We start from the raw sequence: 22,367 nt of genomic DNA on the forward strand, positions 1-22,367 counted from the left end.
GTTGTCCGAGAGGTAAGTATGGGGAGGCAAAAGGGTGGGGGGGCAAATGGGTTATTTATGTAAGCTTTACAAGATAAGTAAAAGAGAAGTCAATAAGGGAGGCAGGTAAAGAGATATGGCAATAGTTGTGCAGAGAGCTGAGCTATTACTGGGTTAGCTGGGGGGGGGAGGGTAGAGACCAAACAAATGGGGGGGTATAAACAGGTGTACAAAAAACCATAGGTAACAATCACTCTAAATCACCAGGGGATGGGGGGGGGTTTGTTGCGTCTAATACAAATAGTTATCCGTCTTTAACTTCCTTTATATCGTACAGCACGCTCTTACATCGGCCCAAAAAGTCCCATATATCTTAAGTAAGTGAAGAAGGAAAGCGGAGGCAGTCCTTAGTCAATAATCCTTGCAAACTCTCAGCAGTAAGTCTCTTCAGGGGGTGACCATGTTAAGTTTGTCTCTTCCCCCTTCTGGACTTCTCCTGTCCTCTTAAGTTTATTCCGTTGACTGCTGTATATGCCCACTAGACTGCCAGTAAAAAGTCACCGAAGAAAACAAAACTAAAGCAATATTCCGAAATAAACGTCCGAATATATCCGTTCGTAAGTCCACGCCAAATTCCTAACGAAGATGCACGTCACTTAGGCAAACAGTCTTTAAACTTTCTATAAACGAAAGTTCAGTTCGTTCATTTAGTTTAGTCAATGGAAAGAAAAAATAACCCTCCTCCTTCTGAGCATACACAGTTCGGTTGTTGTGAGTTATTCTGCTTTCTTACTAACTGCGGTTCTCTGAGCCTGCGCCATTTTTGCTCTCCGTCGGGTGGGGACCATATAAAAAAAACAATTACTACCCGGACTCACCCATCTATACTCCTTCTCTTCACTGTTATTTTGAGTCCAGCAACGATGAGGATTCCGTTTTTAAGCTTGTGGTGGTTCGTCGCCTTTTTCGGTGGAAGCTTGAGGCATCGTAGCTCGGAGACGGTGCTTCCCTATTATGCGCCTGCGGCTCCGCCCTGTCTCTCCTCTCCACCGAAGGGGGGAGGACCCACGGATGTAAAAAGCCGCTCTGCGCCGCCGGGAAACCTTCCCCCAGGGGTTCCCCCCCTGGGCTTTCGCTTTTTTGGGGGGCGCAGTGCCCTTGCGACACCCCCTTATCTCCCAGATACTCGGAAAACCCTTAGCGTGGCTTTCCGCGCTTCCTCGCCGTCCGCGACCGGAACCGGAAGTCCCAGCTCCATTAATTTTAAGCATTGCTCTTTGGAAAGCAGATTTTCAGCCATTTTGCACATTGGATTAATGCACAGAGGCATTTCCTAGGGATCTGAGCCACCGTTTTTGTGCTTAATCGCATGCATATTAAGAAATGCCCCACTCAGGTTTGGTGTGCAGTACTTTGCTAGGTAGGTGTCTAGAAGAGGAGATTCTGGAAGGTACGCCTTGTCATGACAGAGCTCTGCAGTGGTGAGGAAAGCAGCACCTATTGAAATGTTCTCCTCAGCACAAGAGATGGCTTCCACCCAACTACGAAAGGTCCAGGAACCCTGTTCTGTGATGCACCAAGTCACTCTCAATAAGACAGTGATAAGATGCATAGATACAAATAACTAGGGAGTGCTGGAGATGAGAGGCATTTCCAGACTGCCATTATTTCAGTTGAATTGCTCATATTTTGCAAAACAACAACAACAACAACAACAACTCTGGAAAACATGAGTGAACCAGGGCACAGGGATATGGGGACGTGGGTTCTTTTTCTTTTTCTTTTGTTTGTTAGACAAATCTTTGGAAGTTGAGGATGTAAAATTCCAACCTTTCCCCTGCCCTGCTCTTAGGGTCAGCTAAATGAAGACAAACTCAAGTGCAGGCTGAGTGCCCTGGAGAATCAATTGCAGACTTGCACCCAGGTAACATATTCTTAATAGTTTTAACATTGTTTCAATTCTATAAATGTTTGGTGGTTGTTGTTTTTTAAAAAAATTAAAAATGTTTTTAGCTGTTCCTGTTTTATATGTCAGCCTCATTGAGTCCCTGTCAGGGGGGAAAGTGGGGTATAAATAAATATATAATTATTATAATATAATGTAATCATCTTTGGCTCAGAAAAGAAGGACTGTTTCTCTCCTCTGAGAGAATTTTCATAATTATGCCAGGAGTGGCCAGTCTTTGCATTCTTGGGGCTGCTCTGTGTTTCAGAGATGAGTGCTTGGGCGTGACCTACTTGACTCCCTCATGGAGATTACAACTCTGTTGAAATAATAATAATAATAAATAATAATTAATAATAATAATTTATTATTTATACCACACCCATCTGGCTGAGTTTCCCCAGCCACTCTGGGCAGCTCCCAATCAAATGTTAAAAACAGTATAACATTGCTATGCTCTAGAACACAAGTGGGCAACCTTTTTTTCTCTCCCCCCCTTTTTAAAAATTTGTTTTACAATATACCCCCAATAATAGCCAAATTATAACAATACAATTATCAAAATACCAATCAACTTCCAATTAATACATTTTTGTTAAAGTGGCTCCCCGCATGGTGGTTTGGGTGCATTTCCGATCTTATATCACTGCTTTCCATAATCTTAATTAATGACAGTTACATTTCACTTATTATAATAATCCCTTAGTCAACAGCTACTATATAATTAATGATTTCCATTCGTGATGTTACAATATATAAATTTATAAAACTTCAAGTGAGGAACTCAAACTATTATCTTTTATTCTGCCCTGTGTGTGAAAACTGTTATGTCCTTGGAGATTCCTTCTGTCCATATATGGTGTTGTCTCTTTCACTTCCTAGCTGTTGTTTTCTCCCATCATGGCTTGGGGCGGAACTGAATCTTGAAGTTTCTCAGAGCTCTTATCTCTCCTTCCCTTGCTTTGATGTCTCAGAACAGGCAACAGTCTGCTCGAAACAATTCTGTATCATTAGCAAAACATGTCGCAAATCTCCTTTCCAACTTTCCAATCTCTGTGGCATTCTAATCATAGCCCCCAAATTCTTTTCCTTCCAGCAAGAGATTTATGGCCCAATTAAACTTTATCTTAGATTATATTCTGTCAGTAGCACACACAAATATCAGTCTCTTTTTCCTTGTCTATTGTTTTTAAATGGAGGTAAGGGGAATTACATGGTCTTTCCAACATAGTCATACTTGAGCTTCCCCTCGCCCTCCTTCATTTCAGATCACACACGGTTTCCATTTTTCCTTGTTAATATCAGTATTACTCCAATGTCCCTTCCTCACTTATAAATATATTATATTATATTCTGGAGAGGGTTGCTGAATCATATGAAAGAATATATAATATATAAAAGAAGCTTAGAATAAACAAACCATGGGTTTCCCTCTCCCCAACCGTCTCAGGCCAAAGAAAATCTTATCTCAATTCAAACCTTTGAATATACCTTTGGTATATTCCGCAGTATGATGTTGCAACCCTTTTCCATCATGTGCTGGGATAGTGAACCCTCCGGATACGAATTAAATTCACACCGGGGTTCTGTACTTAACCTGAAAAGTCCGTAATTGGAGGCGCTGCTTCTGCACGCAGACAGCGCACAGAGTGTTTCTGCACATGCGTGCGGCACACAGAGCACTTCTACATATGTGTGTGTGGCAAAACCCGGAAGTATACAGTTCTGGGTTTGCCGCATTCACAACCCGAAAGTTATGTATCCAGAGTGGTACGTAACTCGAGGGTCCACTGTACTTTAAAACCAATTAAAGATCCAATTAAACGGAGAACCTCTGCTTCTTAATGGCGGCGTAAATGGGAGTGTGTGCACATCCACATTTTATAGCAAATGGGTTTAATAATTGCCCAGTGTGATAAAATTCCAGGGCATGTTGTCTACTTTGGTGAACTATGGGTTGTATTGGTTTTAATATTTTTAAATTGGGCATCATTCTTCAGTTCTCCATTTGTTTGTTTAGAGTCACTCAAAGTGGAGCTTAAAGAGGATTCTGCTGGAGATGGAAGATCAAAAGCAGAACTATGAGCTGAAAGCGAAAGAGTCTCTTCAGAAACTCCTTGAGGAGAAACTGCAGGTGGAAGGGCAGCTCCAGAATGCCCAGGTAGGTGTGGAATTTCAGCCTGGAACAAGGACAGGATTGGGCAGCAATTTACACAACATGCTCCATCTTTACATACATGCGGGAATTTTGTTGTGCATTCAGTACAAGGCTGAAGCTCCAGAGCAATGTGAGAGGTGTGTTTTTGGAGCACAGTTGCTGACAATAACCACTTGGCTGCATCATTGTGGTCAGGTCTGCCTGAAGCATAACCTTAACCACATTGCTCAATTGAAAGAGCATGGTGGGGATTTTGCCTGCCTTCACTACACCAACTTCCACAGGCTCTCCTTTACCCTGCTAAGCATGTTATTACCCCACGCCATGTACAAGGGGGTTATTTCAGGTAACGTGTAACAATTCTGCAAAGCAGCCACATGTCTTTCTGTGGTGGGTGGTTAATTATGTACCTTCAGAAAGTATTAAGCTGGTGCAGTATGCTTACTAAAAGACTTGAGCCAATCAGGCATTCTCTGGCTCAGATCTCACCTCTGCTACTTTTTCTCTGCCTAAAGCTCCAACAAGGGGTGTGTTCGTATTACCTCCTTAGAGTGTACTTAAGTTGTTTGGGTTTTCGGATGTATTTCATAGGCTTAAGGACTCCAGTCATTGTGAATCTGGTTTGAGAAACAATGCATCAAACACCAGCATTTTTTAAACAAGGTACAGTCATACCTTGGATCCCGAACGCCTTGCAAGTCAAATGTTTTGGTTCCTGAACGCTACAAGCCCAAACATTTTGGAAGCTGAATGGACTTCCAGAATGGATTCTGTTCGACTTCCGAGGTACCACTGTACAGGATGCAAATGCATTTTGGATAACTTGGTGTGAACATGGATTAAAAACCCAGTGTTTGGAATGATGTGTGCACAGTAAACAGGACTGTGAACACAACCAAGGCATCTTACAGTACTTATTTTTAAATGTTCTGTTAGCAGTCTACAATACTGCACAAAGGAGAGAAAAGCTCTAAATAAAATCCCACATTAATAAATGAATCCATTTATCAATCATTTGAATTAATTTTCAGCAAAGCTTCAGTATTCTACAGATCCCAAATAGGCCCGACATAATAACTAACACAAACACACATGTGGACAGTGACTGGCCACATTGCAGACCTTTTATTTTATGTCTTTGAAAACTGGTTGTCCAGCAGCCACATGGGGAGGAATGTTAACCTATTCCTCATGCAACATCTCAGAAAGAGAAAAAGGCCTCATCCCTCTTGCCCTTTGGAGCAGCTATTTTCTACAGCACTTTTAGAGGGTAATTTTTCATTGGTAAAGTATCATATAGAGCAGGGATTGTAATGTGGTTCCCTCCAGATTTTTATTTTTTGGACTACAACTCCCATCACTCTCTACCATTTCTCATGATTGGCTGATGGGAGTTACAGTCCAAGAAAAAAATATATGAGGGAACCACATTGGCTACCTTTGGTATAAGGGAAGACTTTGCTTCCTTCCTCCACATTGTCCTAGTCCACTTTGGGGACCTGCTTGGGCTATTTGTTTTGGGGAAAAATGAAGGATACATAAATGTGATCAAATATTAAATGTATTATCTGGATTGGCCCTTCACATCCCCACTAGATGGCACCATATGGAAAGCTATATGGCATAAAATAGAAGATTGCTAGTGGAGCAAGATCTGTTGACTGAAATGTTTGAGCTTTTGTTTCATTCAGCCCTCCTTCAGGCAGAAATATCAACTGCTGCTTTGCTGCAGAGAAGTGGGGGCAATGTGTCTGGTGATGATGATTCCCCTCTTGCTTCTGAGGTTGCCAGATAGTATTTCTGGAAGTAAATTTGAAAATAGCAAATGCCTGAAGCTCCCTTTAATAGCACACATCTTGAAGGAAAACAGCAGTGGGGAGAGGATTAAGGTTAGCCTAAGGTATCCACATCCATAAATCTCAGGGACAGATCAGTTATTGTGACACAAGCAAATAAATGCAGACAGAAAGAAGACGAAAATTGAGTTGCATGACAGAACTTCTCTGCCCTCTTGGAAAACCCCAGGAACATTTTTTTGGGAGGGGCAGAAGCGATGGAAGGGAAGTTCCATTGTGTTATAATGAATGTGGTGTTTTCCATCTACACCAGGTTGAATCACAGAATCATGGAGCTAATTTAGCCCAAGTCCCTGCTCAATGCACTCCTACATTAGGGGTGGTTAACTGGAGGCCTGTGGGCTAGTATGGAGATACAGCCACCAATTTTGCCTGCAGTAGCGGAATCTGTGGCCAATGATATTGTGGTGTTAGGATGGGCCCTGACCAGTGCTAAGATGGGAAGGAAAGCTTTCCCCTGCTCCTCTGTTGATCTGTATCAATCAGAAGAGGAGCTCTGTGCCTGCCTCTGTGTGAGAGAGACTTGTGCTCTGTGCATGTATGTACAAGACTGTGAGTTAACCACATACACTTTGTGGCCACCCCCACTCCTGACCTATGGCCTGTGGCGAGGCCAGAATGAGACAGTGTGGCCCTTAGACCCTCAGCTAGCCTGGAACTACAGCATGCCTGAGAGCCTCCTAACCTCTTAAATTCCCTCAACAAAGAGAGCCCAGCTCCTCCTGGGACACTGTTAGGGAGTTTTGTTTCCGTGCCATTTCCACCTGTTGGCTCTAGTCCTGCCACCTGACACAGCTGACCTCTTGAGTTCCAATCCCAATTCATGGAGATCATAGCTTGCTTTATCCACGCCACCTGCTCCCTTTGTCGCTCTCGAAAAGGCATGCTTGTTGACTTTCCCCCTTACATGTGACCATGTTCTTCCTAGAGAGCCCTAGCCGTTGCAGAAGAAGACTGTGCCCTCTGGAAAGAACACTACAACACATTAAACGAAGACTGGAGCCAGCTGACTGACAAGCACATTGAACTGGAAAACAATCTTCATGTCCTGGAGAACAAACTTCAGGTAGCTTCCTTGTCCTTCTGTGAGACCACCTTCCCTTGCACAGCAGCAAGTCTGGCAATCAGTTCTCAAAGTCAGAATTTAAAATGGGAATAATAATAGCTAACATCACAGGATTCTTGAGAGGGTGACTCATGGCCAGAGAATGAACAAATTGTTGCTGAGAAATGCACATTCCCCAAAGCCTGCTGGGGATTATACGTGTTGGCTGGAGAATGTACAAAATTCAGTGCAGATATGCATATTTCCCAGGGCCTGTTGATAGCATGCGTAATGAATGGAGACTGTACAAATTTCAGTTGATATGTGTGTGTTTTTTTAAAAAAATCAATATTGATATTTTATTGGAAAATATAATCTACATATAAAACAATATGTACATTTCTGAAGACCTGTTGGTGACTATGTATAATGACTGGGAAAGGTGCATAATTCTCTATTCACAGGCAGATTATGTGCTTGAGGCCCGAATATGCGCAATGGATAGTTGTTATACATATTTACGGCTCAACTTATATTACCCCTGTCCTGCCCTTTTAATGCCCATGCACCTCTCAGGACAGCTTACAACCATTAAAAATCACAATACATTAAAAACAGAAACAGAGATCACTGATAAAAATGGCCTCAGATAATACTTAGCAACAGAGCTTTTTTTCTAGAAAAAGAGGTGCAGGAACTTGTTGACCTTTTTTTTAGAGAGAGAGCCCACCACAGCAGCCTAGAGAGGTGTGTTCAAGCTGGGGGAAAAGCCCCCTGCTTAGCAGGCAAAAGCATCACACAAAACCCAAAAATTAGCATCCTAAAACAACAACTAGAGAAGGGGCCATCTGCATTTTATGGTATTCCAAAGCGTCGGTGCAGCAGTCCCTGAAAAGGTCTTATCTCTTGTTGTCAGCCATACCCATATCCTAGTTGCGACACAGAGAATGGCCTCTCCTTTTGATCTTATGGAGCAGACAGGATGAAGGATGGGAGACAATGATCCTTTAAGCATCCTGGGCCCATGTTAGACCTCATCCTGAACCTGATGGTCCGGTTCATAGCTGCTGTGCTGAGAACAGTGACTCATTATGCCAGTACAGGAGGCCAGTTTGGGGCTCCTGTTGCTGCGCTTGCACCACACCGTCCCCCCACTCACCACCTTGCTCCTTTTCCCATCTCTCTCCTGGTGAGCAGCAGCTGCTCACCTGCTGGAATGTCAGGTAAGTGGCTCCTCCTCACCACGCCACAAGAATTCCCACAAGCCTTTCTCTAGTTATTTCTTTGCTAACCAGTTCCTTGTTATTGCTGCTGTTTGCTACCTGCAGTGGTCCGACAACCAGAACTTTCAGCTACACCAAGCCCTGCAGAGCTCTGAGACTGAACGTGCCCAGCTCTATTCCAGAATTAATAATCTGCAGGAAGACTACAAGGTCACAATTGAGTGTCTCAGTGTACTGGAAGGTATGTAGAGGAAACAGGAGATTTGATGCTGACTGATCTGGGTCTTAGGCAGAGCAGGAAAATGAAAAGTTACAGGTTTCCAAAAATAAATAAATACATGACTCTTAGAACTAACCTGCTGTTTTGAGTATAGTGTCAACTGTTAGGTTTCAGTCAGTTATTTCTAGGGGGAAGGATCTGATTCAGATGTTGGTGAGAAGCAAGTGGCACAGCCCTCATTTACAGCTGTACCTCCTCTGAATGGGCAGATTGCTTGTCTGAAAGATGAGTCTGATGTCTAGCTTGCAAGCTAGACTGAGGATACTTCTTACCAAAAGTCCTAGCTTTCTACATGCTGGGCTAGAGATGCTTGTGAGCAAGCAATTCTCTGTATGCATTCAGTCATATGGATGATTGTACTGCATACCTCCCTGAACGTGTGGGTATTTATTTTTTGTTTTGAATATGCATATACAGCCTGCCATGTAAAATATATTCAGGCAATGTACAAGAAGTCAAAGTCAGGTCACTTCCTCAGGAAAAAAATAACTTTTTGGGAAACGTGGACCCTATTTCTGTTTGTGCTGGGAGCTGCTTGAGGAATACCAAACAAGGTATATAATGTGTAGATCTGTTTTCCCCATCTGAGCAGCGGCAATAACACATTTTTTATTCCTATAGTTTCAGTAAAAGCAAAACATTTACAAATTGCAAAACCACAGTGTAGTGCTGACCCCTCAATTTCAGTGGGCTAGAGCATGTCCCACCTGAATACAACTCTGACCTCTGGTGGCAAATACTGCTGTTTGGGAGAAGGAAAAGCCCTGCATGGCGTCAACTGTGTTGTTCCTGAATGGTTTTGTTAATTTCAGGCAAGCTGCGAAGTGAAGAAAGAGATAAGCTACAGCTGGAGGCAACAATTAAACATTTGCACAGTAAGTAAATCACATCGATCCAAAGAAATTAACAGTGAACATGCAGGACCACAAACAGAGCGTTCACACATTGTGCTTCATGGTATAATAGCCCTATTTAAAATCCCTCTGGGTATAATTGATTTGGTTCCTATAAAAGTGTAAATATTTGAGAGTACAGAGATAATTACTGTATACTCCAATTTTTACAGCTGTTTTCCTTTGCTACAGTCACTTGTGGAGAGGGACAGGAAGGGGGTGTTGCCAGCTGTACATCTGAATGTGGCAATAGTTTTCTGATTATGTTTAATAATAGGTTGTGTCATTGAAAGGGTGCCCAGTAAGGGATGACATCATGAAGGATGCTTTGTGCAAGAGGATTTTTGCATATGACCACAACTCCCATGTTGGCAAATAACATGTACTTCTCTTGTATACCACACGGAGCATTTGAACATGTGGTGCACAGGCAGGAAAATGTTGTATGCATTGATCTTTGCAAAAATAGCTGAGATTTGTGCTCCCATGTAAACTCCTACTTGCAAAGGAGCCAGCTGTCCTCAAACATAAATTGTGAAGTGCACACATTTGATGATTCAAACTACCAAAGATCAAGAGATTTTATTTAATTTCTCAGAACTCCGTGGTTACTTGATTACCAAAAGCATAAAAGGGACAGCATTGCTCAGGGTTTCAACAGATCTACTTTTGGAGCAACTGATGGCCATTTTTTCCAGTCCCAAGTCAAGTCCAAAATACCTGCTGGCAGAATAAGGTGGCAAGTTATTTAAGGATGTGCACCTAACCCACCATAATAAGTGCACAGGTGGTTTCAGTGTGTGCTGGTTCCCTGCTTGTCCTTTAGACTAAGTAGGGGTTGTTACAGCACCAGTACAGTCTATGCTGTCTGCAACTGTTTGCAACACCTTTGCAACTGTTTGAATTGTTCGTGAATAACTGAATCGAGTGTTGGAGACAGAAAAGCAGTGTGGAAAGAGAGAAGCAATTGGTTCATGCAAACATTCTGCATTATGATCTGCTCTGGTTTCTTCCATTTGCAGATGGGATGCAGAATCAGTCCAGTTCATGAAGATGAGATGCAAAGAACTCATCTAAACTAATAGTGGGACTTCTGGGCATCTGGGATTTTGTGACTGGTACTCTAAGAACCATCTAGACTCTAGTTTTATGTGTGCCCTCAGATTAAGAATCACAAATAGAAGCATTCCACATAGTGTGTATTGTTACTGGTCTGCAAAAGGCTGCTTGAAAAATATATCAAACTGTTAGAAGTTTTCTCCTCTGTTGGCATGAAGCTGTATCTATTGGAGCAAGCTTTTATTGGAGCAAGCTTCTTGTACAATAAATGATTTTTGCTCAAACATTGATGTCCACTTTGTTTTTGTTTTTCAAAGTAGTTTTTATTAAAGATTTTCTTGGGTTACATAAAGGTAAAGGGACCCCTGACCGTTAGGTCTAGTCACGGACGACTCTGGGGTTGCGGCGCTTATCTCGCTTTACTAGCTGAGGGAGCCGGCGTACAGCTTCCGGGTCATGTGGTCAGCATGACTAAGCAGCTTCTGGCAAACCAGAGCAGTGCACAGAAATGCTGTTTACCTTCCTGCCGGAGCGGTACCTATTTATCTACTTGCACTTTGACGTGCTTTCGAACTGCTACGTTGGCAGCAGCAGGGATTGAGCAACAGGAGCTCACCCTGTCGTGGGGATTCGAACCACTGACCTTCTGATCGGCAAGCTCTAGGCTCAGTGGTTTTTTTCTCCAGATCTGTTACACTCGATGTGAGACATTAATGTTTTATACAATACAGTATAAGGTTTCGGGAGAGATGTCCAGCTTTGCTGATTTTTTTATTTTAAAAAATTAAACTATGAAGTATAAACAGAGGAGAGCACATTGGTGCTGTGATGCCTGCTGAGATTCCCAGATAGCTCAGGGAATTGTGAAAGTATCCATTTTGTTCTGTAGCTAGCAGGTCTGGACTCAGCTCAGCCAGAACCAAACAGTCCAAAGACCACGAAGGGGGGAGAGAAAGCAGCCTGGAGGACCAGCTGCAAAAGAGGACATCCCAGCTTGCAGCTAAGGAAAAAGAGGTGAGGAAGTGACTCAAGCAGCTAATGAGATTAAAGGATCTCATTGGGAGATTAACTGCTATTTTCAAATGCCTTCCAATGCAGATCCGAAAACTCTGGATGGCAACAGATACCTGCTATGTGTGCATCATTTCAGTGTGCATACCTGATAACCAGACGGCTGAAAACTCATTAAAAAAAATAAATAAATAAGCACATTGATTTGAAAGGCTTGCTTTCAGCCACTTTTTCCCATTGGTTGCATCTGCATTCAGACGTTAACACTGAACGAGTGTTCTATTCAATCTGCAGGACTTTCCCCAGCCTATAGCCCAAATTTGGCCCCCAGGCCTCAGTTTTCCTGTCCCCATTTGAACTGGACATGGTAGTGACAAACCTCTGTGTTAAATCACAGTAGTACTCAATGCCAGAGTAGGTCCACTGAAGTTAATGGAATGACTAACATCGGTTTATTTATTTCTTTGGAGCTACTTAGAGTATAACTTAGTTGAATGCAATACAAGGTGGTGGCATTCTGGGTTTATCAACAAAAGAGGCACTCAGGTATTGAGTAAGAACCTTCCCTCTGCTTGCTGTTCCCTGCCCCCACTGCCTTTCTCCCAGCCAGACTCACCTGTGGTTAGTTGGAAAGCATTGGGAGTATGCAGACTACATGGATTGTGCTGCAGGTACATGAGGATTTAACACACTTTACCTCCATCCTCCTTTTGCTCTTGCGATTGGATACCCCAGATTTAAACATATTTAAATCTACTGCACTCACATCTAGTTTGGTTCTAAGCCAGTGTTCGAAACTCCCATTGTTCTGGGAACACTTTGCGACAGGGAATTTCATTAGCACGAGCAGTTTCTGAGCTCTGGGTGCAGAACTGAAGCCAAGGTTTCAGATTAAAACTGCAGAGTGGAAGGAAAGGAGGACCTTTTTCTGCCTCCCCACTTATAGCTACTCTCTGAAGCCTCATACGAATATTAGGGGGGTGGGCAAGGGAAGGACTAGACCATGTAAAAGATGAACACAATATTTTAGCTGCAGCTGATTCATTTTCAGCTTTGTATTTTTATAAAAAAGTGTGCCTAGACATTCCATTTTTTGTGCCCATAACTTAGCTCCTAGCTTTTATATCTCAGTTTCTAACACTGCTCTAAGCAACATGCCAAAAGGTAAGGGAGACACAGGAAAGCCTGTTACCTGCATATCCGGAGTTTTGAAACAGCGTGCATTCCATAGTTCAAGGAAACAAAAAATATACAAGTTTACAATTTTATTAAAAGATTCTTAGAAGGATCTGTTCACAATTGTAAAATATTTTATTAGCAGTGTAAATCTATGGCACACAAAAGGTGGGAGTTTTAATTACAGGCTGTAGGCATATGAACAATGGACATTCTAGCCCTCGTTAGATTTTGATTGTGGGCAAATATTCCGTATCCTGCTGGGAGTCATTCTCCAAGAGTCTTTACATGTTCTGAACATTTTCTTCATGAGATCATTGCTTCCTTCTGGAACAGAGTATTTTCTGAGTACAGTGGTGCCTCGCAAGACGAAAAGAATTCGTTCCGCGAGTCTTTTCGTCTTGCGATGTTTTTCGTCTTGCGAAGCACGGTCCGTCGCAACTGCGCCTCTTCAAGCGGCTTTAAGAAAAAAGCGCAAGACGTTTTCGTCTTGCAAAGCAAGCCCATAGGGAAATTCGTCTAGCGAAGCAACACAAAAACGGAAAACCCTTTCGTCTAGCGAGTTTTTCGTCTTGCAAGGCATCCGTCTTGCGGGGCACCACTGTACATGCAACTTGTGTGACAAGAGAGCAGAAGGGACATTTGAATGGTGACTTAGATGCTTTTAGAGGTTATTGTTGTTTCTGTGCTTTATAGAAATAGAACTGTAGAGTTGGAAGGGACCCTGAGGATCATCTAGTCCAACCCCCTGCAATGCACAAATATGCAGCTGTCCCCTATGGGGATCAAACCTGCAACCTTGGTGTTAATAGCACCACACTCTAACCAAATGAGCTATCCAGTGAAATGAATATTCATAGCAATGTTCCTCTCAGTCAGAGCTCATCCTAAATGACCCACATCCAGTGTAAGTTTTCTTTCTGTTTTGGAAGAAGCATCCTCCTGGACGTGTACGGAACAGCAACCAAACAAAAAAAGCAGGCAAACATCTTACGTGCAGACTTCCAAATGGTGATTCCTTACGACACGTCAGCCTGAAGAAAACAAATCACTGCTGATTCATGTGACCATCTGTAATCATTTTGAAATCCTGCACACAGCATGCAAAAATATTGCCCAGGATGGCAGCCGCATACTATTGACTAGCTGGTTGTGGACAGCCAGCAGATAACAGTTTGTTCAGGTGGCTCTCTGGTGCCTATTTTGAATGCTTGTATGGATTGGCTTTGAGAGCTAAAAACACAAAACAAGGGACAGACTCAGGCTATTAAAAATAAAGGCTTCACAATAACTAGAAACTCCAGATTTTTCAAACCAAAGTTTCTACAAATAGATGCACATGTGTGGCATTCTCCAAAATTCTGAACTAAATGTGATGTCAAAGGCACATGAACCATCTTCACAGGACATCACACCCAATTGCACTATGCATGTTCAAATGTTAATGTAGAAACAGCAAACCCCACTGTTTGCTAGGCCTTGGAGTCAGGGGGAGAGACCGGATATCATTTCTTTCTTAGGGGAAATTGTATGAATAGCAGCTGACAATGAATGCTTTTTGAAGACCATGGATTGAATCCCACAAAGCGATTGTGCAAATGGAAAGGTCTCTGCTCATGGAATGCAAACTCCCCCTCTCCCCTCTCCCTGCACACGGACCCCAAACTTGCTCTGGAGGGATGGGGGAGAAAACAGGCAGGGGTTTACAGGGGAAAGTTTACTTGCAGAAGTTGTTCTGCTCGTGCAATGACTTTGTTGAATTCAACCCCATGCCTGTTCATCAGGATAGGAAGACTTGTATCAATACACTTCATTCACAATAACATTTATAGGAACTAGAAGTCATTCAGGTTCAATGTCATTTTCTGGCATTACATGCTGCGTTAACCTTATTCATAGCCTGAAACAAGAAGGAAGTTTTTAGCCAATGGTGAAGGAAGCCCTAGATGTGCTGTGAAGTAAGGTGGGAGGGAAAGCCAGGTTTAGGACAGTAGAACTAACCACCCTGATTCAGGATCAGGGATGCTCAAGGTGCCACCACACTAAACTTATTGGTAACTGCTGCCCTCAAAACCATTTGAAAAAACCAGAATGAACAACCATACTAAACACTTATTTACTTTCTTGCCCAGTGCATAGATCTCCGTTGTGACCTAGAGATTCTGAGTGACGAGTACCGCAGCTGCCTTGCCAAGTTACAGCAGTGCCGAAATGAGATCAATCACCCTCAGAGCAAAAAGACCAAAGTAGGAATTCACTCTGAATGCCCCCTTTGTGCTACCTCATACTGTTGATATAGTCTGTTGATAGAGCATGCCATGTCAGGCATGGGCGTAGCCAGGATTTTTGTTGGGGGGGGGGCAGAACACTGAGTTAGCAATGTATTTTTATTTTTATTGATTTGGGAGGGCGGCTGCCCCCCTCCCCGCTATACCCATGATGTCAGGTCAAAATGTGAGTCAGTGGTCTTAGATTTCAGCACAAACTCAAACAATAATGCTAGGACAACCATCGTGGACCAGCAAGATACAGGAAAGTGCAAGTCTTTCAGGTTCACTAGAGTGGTGGGTTTTAGCAGTTCTTGTATTTTATTTTTGATAAGTTCCGAATAATCAGTCTTCAGCATCTATGCAGTGAGTCTCATTTGTTGTCTTTGCAAAGTGGGGAAAATATTCTACTCCCAAAAATTCACTAATATCACCGTTCCATGCAAATAGAACCACAGACTTTGTTGGAATAAAATACAAAAGGGAAGTGTAGGAGAGACGTAAGTGTAGCTGATCGAATAGAGGGAGGAATTACAGAGACACATTATACCCTAGTTTGTTTATCTTATTAGATTTCTCTTTTTTCCCCCCCAGAGATGGCAGGATCATTGGATTCCTCTCCTCCTGGTAGTGATGGCAACAGCTGTAGTATCCTACTTAATAAATTTTGTACCCTGAGTATACCCTACCTTTAGTTTTGCTTATGTTACTGTTTTTGCATTTGGGCATTCTGAGTTGTCTACAGAGAGTGACTATTTTTGTATCAAACATGTTTTTAATTTCTTACAGAATTTTGAACTTTGCTATCTCCTAAAGGAGTTTGTTGGACTGCTTGGCTTTGTATGTTGCTTCATTTGGCTGTTCTATTCTTTTTAATTAAAAAAAAATTAAAGGCTACAATACAAAAAGTACAGTGTCTGTCTGATGCATCCACCCCCCAGAGGGTTTTGAATAGAAACATCACACAATTGTCCCATAGCTTTGGAAACCTCAAAACCTACAATCCAGCTATGTGCTGTCTGACCATGTAGGACAAGGCTGGGGAACCCATGTCCCATCAGATGTTATTGAACTACAACTTCCATCATCCTATACAGTCAAACCTCGGCTCTTGAACGCCTCCATTTTGGAACGTTTCGGCTCCCAAACACCAAAAGCCCAGAAGTAAATGCTTTCGTTTTCTAACGTTTTTCGGAAGCCAAATATCTGACATGGCTTCCACTTGAGTGCAGGAAGCTCTTGCAACCAGTCGGAAGCCGCGCCTCGATTGTTGAACATTTCAGAAGCCAAACGGGCTGCCGGAACGGATTACATTCGACAACTGAGGTTTGACTGTACCAGTAGTCACACTGGCTGGGAGATGGAGTTCAGCAGCTGAAGAACTGCAGCTTCCCCATCCCAGCCTAGGAGCTGGGACTGGTAAAAACAAAGAAACAAACAGCTGAAATATTTGTGGCTGGGGTTAACAAGGCTTCATTTTGAGAAGACTGAATGCAGGATGGCTTTCCAAATGCAGCTTTATATACCACCTATATATACACTGAGTCCGGGTATAGACACCCACAGAAATTTGCAGTGGGAGCCTCCTGTCAATGAAGATGGGAGCTGTATTCCATCAATATCTGGAGGGAACCGTATTGGCTACCCCTGACTCCAACAGAATAAGAGCTGCACCATTTTCCCACTTCCTTTTCTTAAGCAGTGAGTCATACTCCCCAAAATATGGCGTGAGGAAACATTGCTGCATTCCTCTGGATTGCAGCCCCCATTTACAAGGCCACTGCTGCCAGAGCAACGACTTCATTTGTAATACAAAGATCTGCAAAGTCTTTCTGAGCTTTAAAAGCATCCTTGAGATTTTCGCACCACGCGTCAAGGCCTCTTTTCATGACGGGATACAAGAGATCTGGGATGCTAAAGGAGTAAAAGCGTACTCTAAAATCGTTGCTTATCTTACAGAACGTGGCTTGGACAGTGAAGACCCTCAGTGGGGTCAGAGAAAGGCAATTGTCAAAGCTCTTCTGAACAGGGAAACTGTAAGCAGCAGGATAGCCCAGCAAGACACCAAAGAGAGTGCATAGATTCCACTTTGAGCAAAAGACCGCACTGGAGGAAAGCATCTGAGATGTGTCTGCTGCCTGGGCTTTAATATGATTCAGTATCTCTGACAGGTGACCTTTGATGAGACCCACGTCTTCCAGATCACAAAGGCTAGGGCATGTCCTGGAAGCAGAAACGTCAACAAAGGGGATGTTGTCCTTAAGCAGGATTGTCTCCAACCACAGCAGCATCAGCCCCAAGTTGACAATCAGAACATTTTCAGCTATGCTCAGAATGTGTAGCCGGCATCCAAACGGATTGATGGTCTGAAGCTGCTGAACGTAGCTTAGGATCTGAGAAGTCCCAGCAGAATTGTAATCATACAGGAAAGCTGGCTTCAAGCCAGCGGCTACAGCCAGTATCTCGCCAGCGAGATTCAAGGAGGCTGAGCGGGATAAGACTTTCTTCTTCCCGATTCTGAGGTGTTGGCGGGCTGCAGCGATGAGGAGTTGAGGGAAGGGCTCGGCCATTCTTAACCCTGCGGGTAGAAGTCCTAGACTGGGTTTGCTCAGGGAACTGAATCACCTCATTGCATCAGGCCTTTAACCATCAGCTGCTTCAGCCTGGCTCTAGGAATAAAAATCACAGTAATCAATACAGCTAAGTAACAACAACCAGTGCACTTTTTATCTTTAGGAAAAAGGTGTCGTGATGAAACTATAGTAGAACTCAGGCTTCATGAGCATGTGGCCTCATTTAAGCCACAGTAGTTGCATCTTGTAAGTGGAAAATGGGTATTACAAAAATTAAAACCGATCAATCAGCCTTGCTGTAACAAGGGCTATAAAAGGGATTGAGGACTAAACCACATCCGCAGGCTCTCTGCGCCACTTCAGAACCAAGGACTAGCAAAACAGCCCACCTTTGAACAACCAATAAAAATATTCACCACTTCATCCTAAGATCAACCACTTGGACAGGCATCTCACCATTAAAACCTGAATTCTCTGGGTTCACTTCCCCTGCAAAAAAATGTGTGGTGGCGCCTGAAAGACCAACAAGCTTTCCTAGAGCAGAGCCTACTTCATTAAACGTTAAATATTAACCTCCGTCTGCGTGTATTATATATGCATGTGACACAGACGGAGGGAAGGGAGGGTAGAGACTCTTGTTAATATGAGGTCAGGAGTCTCAGCGATGGAAAAGATAAGTATGCCACATCCACTATTGGAAGCTATTCAAGAGTTGATAAGGACTTGGGGAAACAATTAAATTAGTGCACATAACATATATAAACAGGACAGGGCACATGAACTTCCATTTGTTTTTTTAACTAGATCTTTTAACTTTACAGTGGTACCTTGGGTTACATACGCTTCAGGTTACATACGCTTCAGGTTACACACTCCGCTAACCCAGAAATAGTACTTCAGGTTAAGAACTTTGCTTCAGGATGAGAACAGAAATAGTGCTCCGGCGGCGTGGGGGCTGCAGGAGGCCCAATTAGCTAAAGTGGTGCTTCAGGTTAAGAACAGTTTCAGGTTAAGTACAGACCTCCGGAATGAATTAAGTACTTAACCCGAGGTACTATTGGACTGCCATTCATATGAGGATGACAGGGTAGTATCAAAACACAAAAGCACATAGTAACAAAAACAATACCCCCTGCCACAGACACAGTTCAACAGGCCATAGATTGTCTAGTTAGCCAAAGGCCTGCAAGAAGAGCAATGTTTTTGCTTAGCACCTAAAGTTATGTAACTAAGGCACCAGATGAACCTCCTGGGGAGAGCATTCTGCAAGTAGGAAGCCACTGCAGCAAATGCCTCTTCTCTTGCTGCCACCCTCCAGACCTCTAACGGGGGACGCTGCGAAGAAGGGCCTCAGATGATCACAGGGTCCGGGTCGTTCAAGTTTGTACTTCTGAAACACTTAAATTATTAGTGTTTTTACAGGCTGGATGGCTCAGTCGCTGGAGCATGAGACTCTTAATCTCCAGATCATGGGTTCGAGCCCCGCACTGGGTTAAAGATTCCTGTGTTGCAGGGGGCTGGACTAGATTCTTTAGGGAAGTTTTTAATGTTTGGCGTTTTATCGTGTTATATTCTGTTGAGAGCCACCCAGAGCAGCTGTGGCAAGCCAGCAGATGGACAGCATACAAATATTAATTATTATTGTTATTATTAAAGTATATGACCCTTGTGGTCCCTTCCAATTCTACAGTTCTAATGCCCTAGGTAAAGGTAAGGTAAAGGTACCCCTGCCCGTACGAGCTGGTCATGTCCGACTCTAGGGTTGTACGCTCATCTCACTTAAGAGGCCGGGAGCCAGCGCTGTCCGGAGACACTTCCGGGTCACGTGGCCGGCGTGACGAAGCTGCTCTGGCGAGCCAGCACCAGCGCAGCACACGGAAACGCCATTTACCTTCCCGCTATAAGCGGTACCTATTTATCTACTTGCACTTAGGGGTGCTTTCGAACTGCTAGGTGGGCAGGAGCTGGGACCGAAAGACGGGAGCTCACCCCACTGCGGGGATTTGAACTGCTGACCATGCGATTGGCAAGTCCTAGGCACTGAGGTTTTACCCACAGCGCCACCCGCGTCCCAACACTAATGCCCTATTATATTCTAATTTTTAAAGTTACCTGGGAGGAGAAGCCGCAGCTAGAGAGAGGCATGCCCTAGCAGCAGCCCAATTGCAATGCATGGCTTTGTCTCCTTGTGCATTAAGCCAGAGCATTTTATTAGACCCAACGCCTTTCAGAATTAAGCAGCCCCTTCTTGGGGTTGAACTTGCCAGCAATCTCCAAAGATAAAACTTCTGTAGCAAAGGAGAAGAGCTGCAAGAATTTGAAGTCGCGACCACGCCTGAAGGTAACTTATTAATTCTGAAATTCGGGGCTCTTATCAGAACGTGCTTCCCCGCCCGCCATCCCCTTCCCGCTAGGGGGGAGTGTGCATGTGTGAATGCGTGTGTGAATGAAGCATCCGGCTATGCGTGTTATCTGCACAGGGATGCTGCATCTCCTTCGGTTCCCTGAGCAACCGGGGTCGGAGTTCAGGTGCACAGGAGGATCCTCTACCGGAACATGAAGCGACGCCGGGCAGCCGGCCAACTGCTTCTCCCAGTATCCCGCCTCTCCGCCCTCTGCACGCGCCTCACTCACCTCTCGCCCCGTTCCAGCCCGAGCATGCGCCCTGCCGGGCGAGCGGGCGGCGTTTCCGCTTCCCTCGCCTGAGCGGAGGAGGCGGACGCTGAGTTCGCGGCAAGGGGCACCGTCCGCGTAGGCGGCGGCTCTTAAAGAGGCAGCATCCCGCGGGTCGACGCGCTGCCGGGGCATGTGCAGAGCGCCGGTCTGGCGGACCTGCCCGGGTCGAGTCCGGCGGCAAGCAGGAGACGCCCAGCTGTGCAGATCCGGCCAGTCGGGAGTTAGGAGAAGCCAAGGCGAGCTTCTGCCGGCAGACTCCGCCTGGGAAGGTTGGCTCGGGGCGTGCGAGTCGCTCTCCCTGAATGGGAAACGTGGCCTCCGAAGTGTTGCTGGACTGCAACTCCCATCATCCTGGGCGTGGCTGGGGATGATGGGAGTCGGAGTCCGGCAGCAACTGCTGCGGTTTTCTCACCGCTGCAACAAGCCCTTTTTATGGCTGCTGCAAGTTCCACTAGAACTGCTTGGGGACAGGCTGATCTTCTTCATCGCCTTGGTGTCTAGGAAATGAAACGTTATCTGCCTTTTGCGTTTCTTTGGTATAGGGCAGATAGGAGGCTAAGTTCTCGCTCGCAGGCTCTCAGGTTTCTGCATGGTTTCTCTTCCAGCATTTACCAAGTACAGTATTGTCAGTGTGTTCAAAGACTTTCGCACACATCACCTTACAGCAGCCCCATAAGACAAGGCCTGTAGTGAGTCGTCCCAGATTGCAGACAGGAAACTTAAATTGAGAATAATAATAATAATAATAATAATAATAATAATAATAATAATAATAATTTTTATTTATACCCCGCCCTCCCCAGTCAAGGCTGGGCTCAGAGCGGCTTACAAGCAATAATAAAAACAAGTTGAATGATTACAACTTAAAAACAAAATTAAAATACAACATTAAAATAGTGAAATATTAAAATGTAGCCTCCTCGCAGGAGGAGAAGGAAAAGAAAAAAGAAAGAGGGGGAGGGAATCAAATTGGCTCCAAGCCAAAGGCCAGGCGGAACAACTCTGTCTTACAGGCCTTGCGGAAAGAAATCAGATCCTGCAGGGCCCTGGTCTCATGAGACAGAGCGTTCCACCAAGTTGGGGCCAGTGCTGAAAAGGCCCTGACTCTGGTTGAAGCTAATCTAACTTCCTTAGGGCCCGGCACCTCTAGAGTGCTGCTATTTATGGACCTTGAGGCTCTCCGTGGGGCATACTGGGAGAGGCGGTCCCGTAGGTACGAGGGTCCTAGGCCGTGAAGGGCTTTAAAGGTCAAAAGCAGCACCTTCAATCTGACCCTGTACTCCACCGGCAGCCAGTGCAGCTGGAAAAGCACTGGGTGAATATGCTCCCATGGCAGAGACCCTGTAAGGAGCCTCGCTGCAGCATTCTGCACCGGCTGGAGTTTCTGGGACAGCTTCAAGGGCAGCCCCGCGTAGAGCAAATTACAGTAGTCAAGCCTGGAGATGACAGTCACATGGATCACTGTGGCCATGTCGGGGCGGGAAAGGTAAGGGACCAACTGCTTGATGCGGCGAAGAATAATAGAGATAATAGTGCCTTAACTAAGGCCATCTGCCCCACATCTACGACTTTTAAGGCTGCAAACTTATGCAGATGTACTTGGAACTACATCTCATTGAATGCAGTGGGGCTCATTTCTTCATTTCACAAGCAGTGGGCTAAATAATAATAATAATAATAATAATAATGCCCTTGACCCAGGGGCAATTCACAACAGAAAAATACAAGATGAGAAGACAAAATGCAGAATAAAACCAAACCAAAAAACAACCAGTAAATAATGCCCGTTCCCACAAACACATTTAAAAAGACATACAATGTTAAGCAGGATGGCTGTCTGTCATGGATGCTTTAGCTGAGATTCCAGCACTGCAGCGGGTTGAGCTAGATTATTGCCATCACATAAGGGGAGCACTTCAGGCCTCATATTTAAAAATATATATTTATTCAATCTAGAGCAAATATGAAGTCATTCAGTAGCTATTAAAATAGCACTACTATAATGTTAATAAGCATTTCTGATGCCCTCTATGGACAGTGTTTCCCCACTCACCCAGCTCTCCTGATTGCAGGGCTGAAACCAAACATTTAACCATAGCCTTTTTTGAAGCATTTTTTTTGTTGCTATAGCATCATACCAGCAAAGCAGCTTTAAGCTGGTAATCCGCCCCTTCACCTTCTCTCTCCTAAAGTAATTAGTATAGCATAGTTTTAGGGTTGTATTCC

At 44.2% G+C, this 22,367-nt stretch overlaps 2 protein-coding genes and 1 long non-coding RNA gene across 11 annotated transcripts in view; 1 reads left to right on the forward strand and 2 right to left on the reverse strand.

Moving 5' to 3' along the window:
* The window catches only part of TRAF3IP3 (TRAF3 interacting protein 3), a 42,389-nt gene extending 25,780 nt beyond the window's left edge, over nt 1-16,609 (forward strand). For 4 of the 7 annotated variants that reach the window (XM_082227657.1, XM_082227659.1, XM_082227656.1 and 1 more), the window contains exons 9-16: nt 1,832-1,903; nt 3,945-4,085; nt 6,867-7,004; nt 8,312-8,447; nt 9,299-9,361; nt 11,328-11,452; nt 14,758-14,871; nt 15,487-16,609. In XM_082227657.1, the coding sequence (XP_082083783.1) occupies nt 1,832-1,903; nt 3,945-4,085; nt 6,867-7,004; nt 8,312-8,447; nt 9,299-9,361; nt 11,328-11,452; nt 14,758-14,871; nt 15,487-15,570 (873 nt within the window). In that variant the 3' untranslated portion in view covers nt 15,571-16,609. Of the gene's footprint in view, nt 1-1,831; nt 1,904-3,944; nt 4,086-6,866; nt 7,005-8,311; nt 8,448-9,298; nt 9,362-10,401; nt 10,723-11,327; nt 11,453-14,757; nt 14,872-15,486 lie in introns of those variants that run through there. The other 3 variants (XM_082227655.1, XM_082227654.1, XM_082227660.1) reach the window with 2 other exon arrangements.
* Nucleotides 12,700-14,760, reverse strand: LOC309535026. Its single transcript, XR_014220979.1, has 2 exons — nt 13,225-14,760; nt 12,700-12,969 (listed from the first exon to the last, which is right to left on the reverse strand). It is a non-coding gene; the product is annotated as an uncharacterized lncRNA (long non-coding RNA).
* Nucleotides 15,178-20,471, reverse strand: LOC309535015 (UPF0739 protein C1orf74 homolog). Of its 3 annotated transcripts, none has more exons than XM_082227672.1 (2): nt 20,100-20,471; nt 15,178-17,561 (listed from the first exon to the last, which is right to left on the reverse strand). In XM_082227672.1, the coding sequence occupies exon 2, from the start codon at nt 17,460-17,462 to the stop codon at nt 16,662-16,664; it is 801 nt and encodes a 266-aa protein (XP_082083798.1). In that variant the 5' UTR covers nt 17,463-17,561; nt 20,100-20,471; the 3' UTR covers nt 15,178-16,661. The 3 variants fall into 3 exon arrangements, with proteins under 3 accessions (XP_082083798.1, XP_082083799.1, XP_082083800.1); XM_082227673.1 differs by lacking the exon at nt 20,100-20,471 and adding an exon at nt 20,016-20,054; XM_082227674.1 differs by lacking the exon at nt 20,100-20,471 and adding an exon at nt 19,578-19,598.
* Between the last annotated feature and the right edge of the window lie 1,896 nt (nt 20,472-22,367).

Source organism: Podarcis vaucheri (genome assembly GCF_965113315.1).
Source record: "Podarcis vaucheri genome assembly, chromosome: 6".
In the NCBI taxonomy this organism is placed as follows: domain Eukaryota; kingdom Metazoa; phylum Chordata; class Lepidosauria; order Squamata; family Lacertidae; genus Podarcis; species Podarcis vaucheri.

Bases quoted from the DNA above. Each gene is read 5' to 3' on its own strand.
- LOC309535015 (XM_082227672.1), bottom strand. From the start codon at position 17,462: ATGGCCGAGCCCTTCCCTCAACTCCTCATCGCTGCAGCCCGCCAACAC.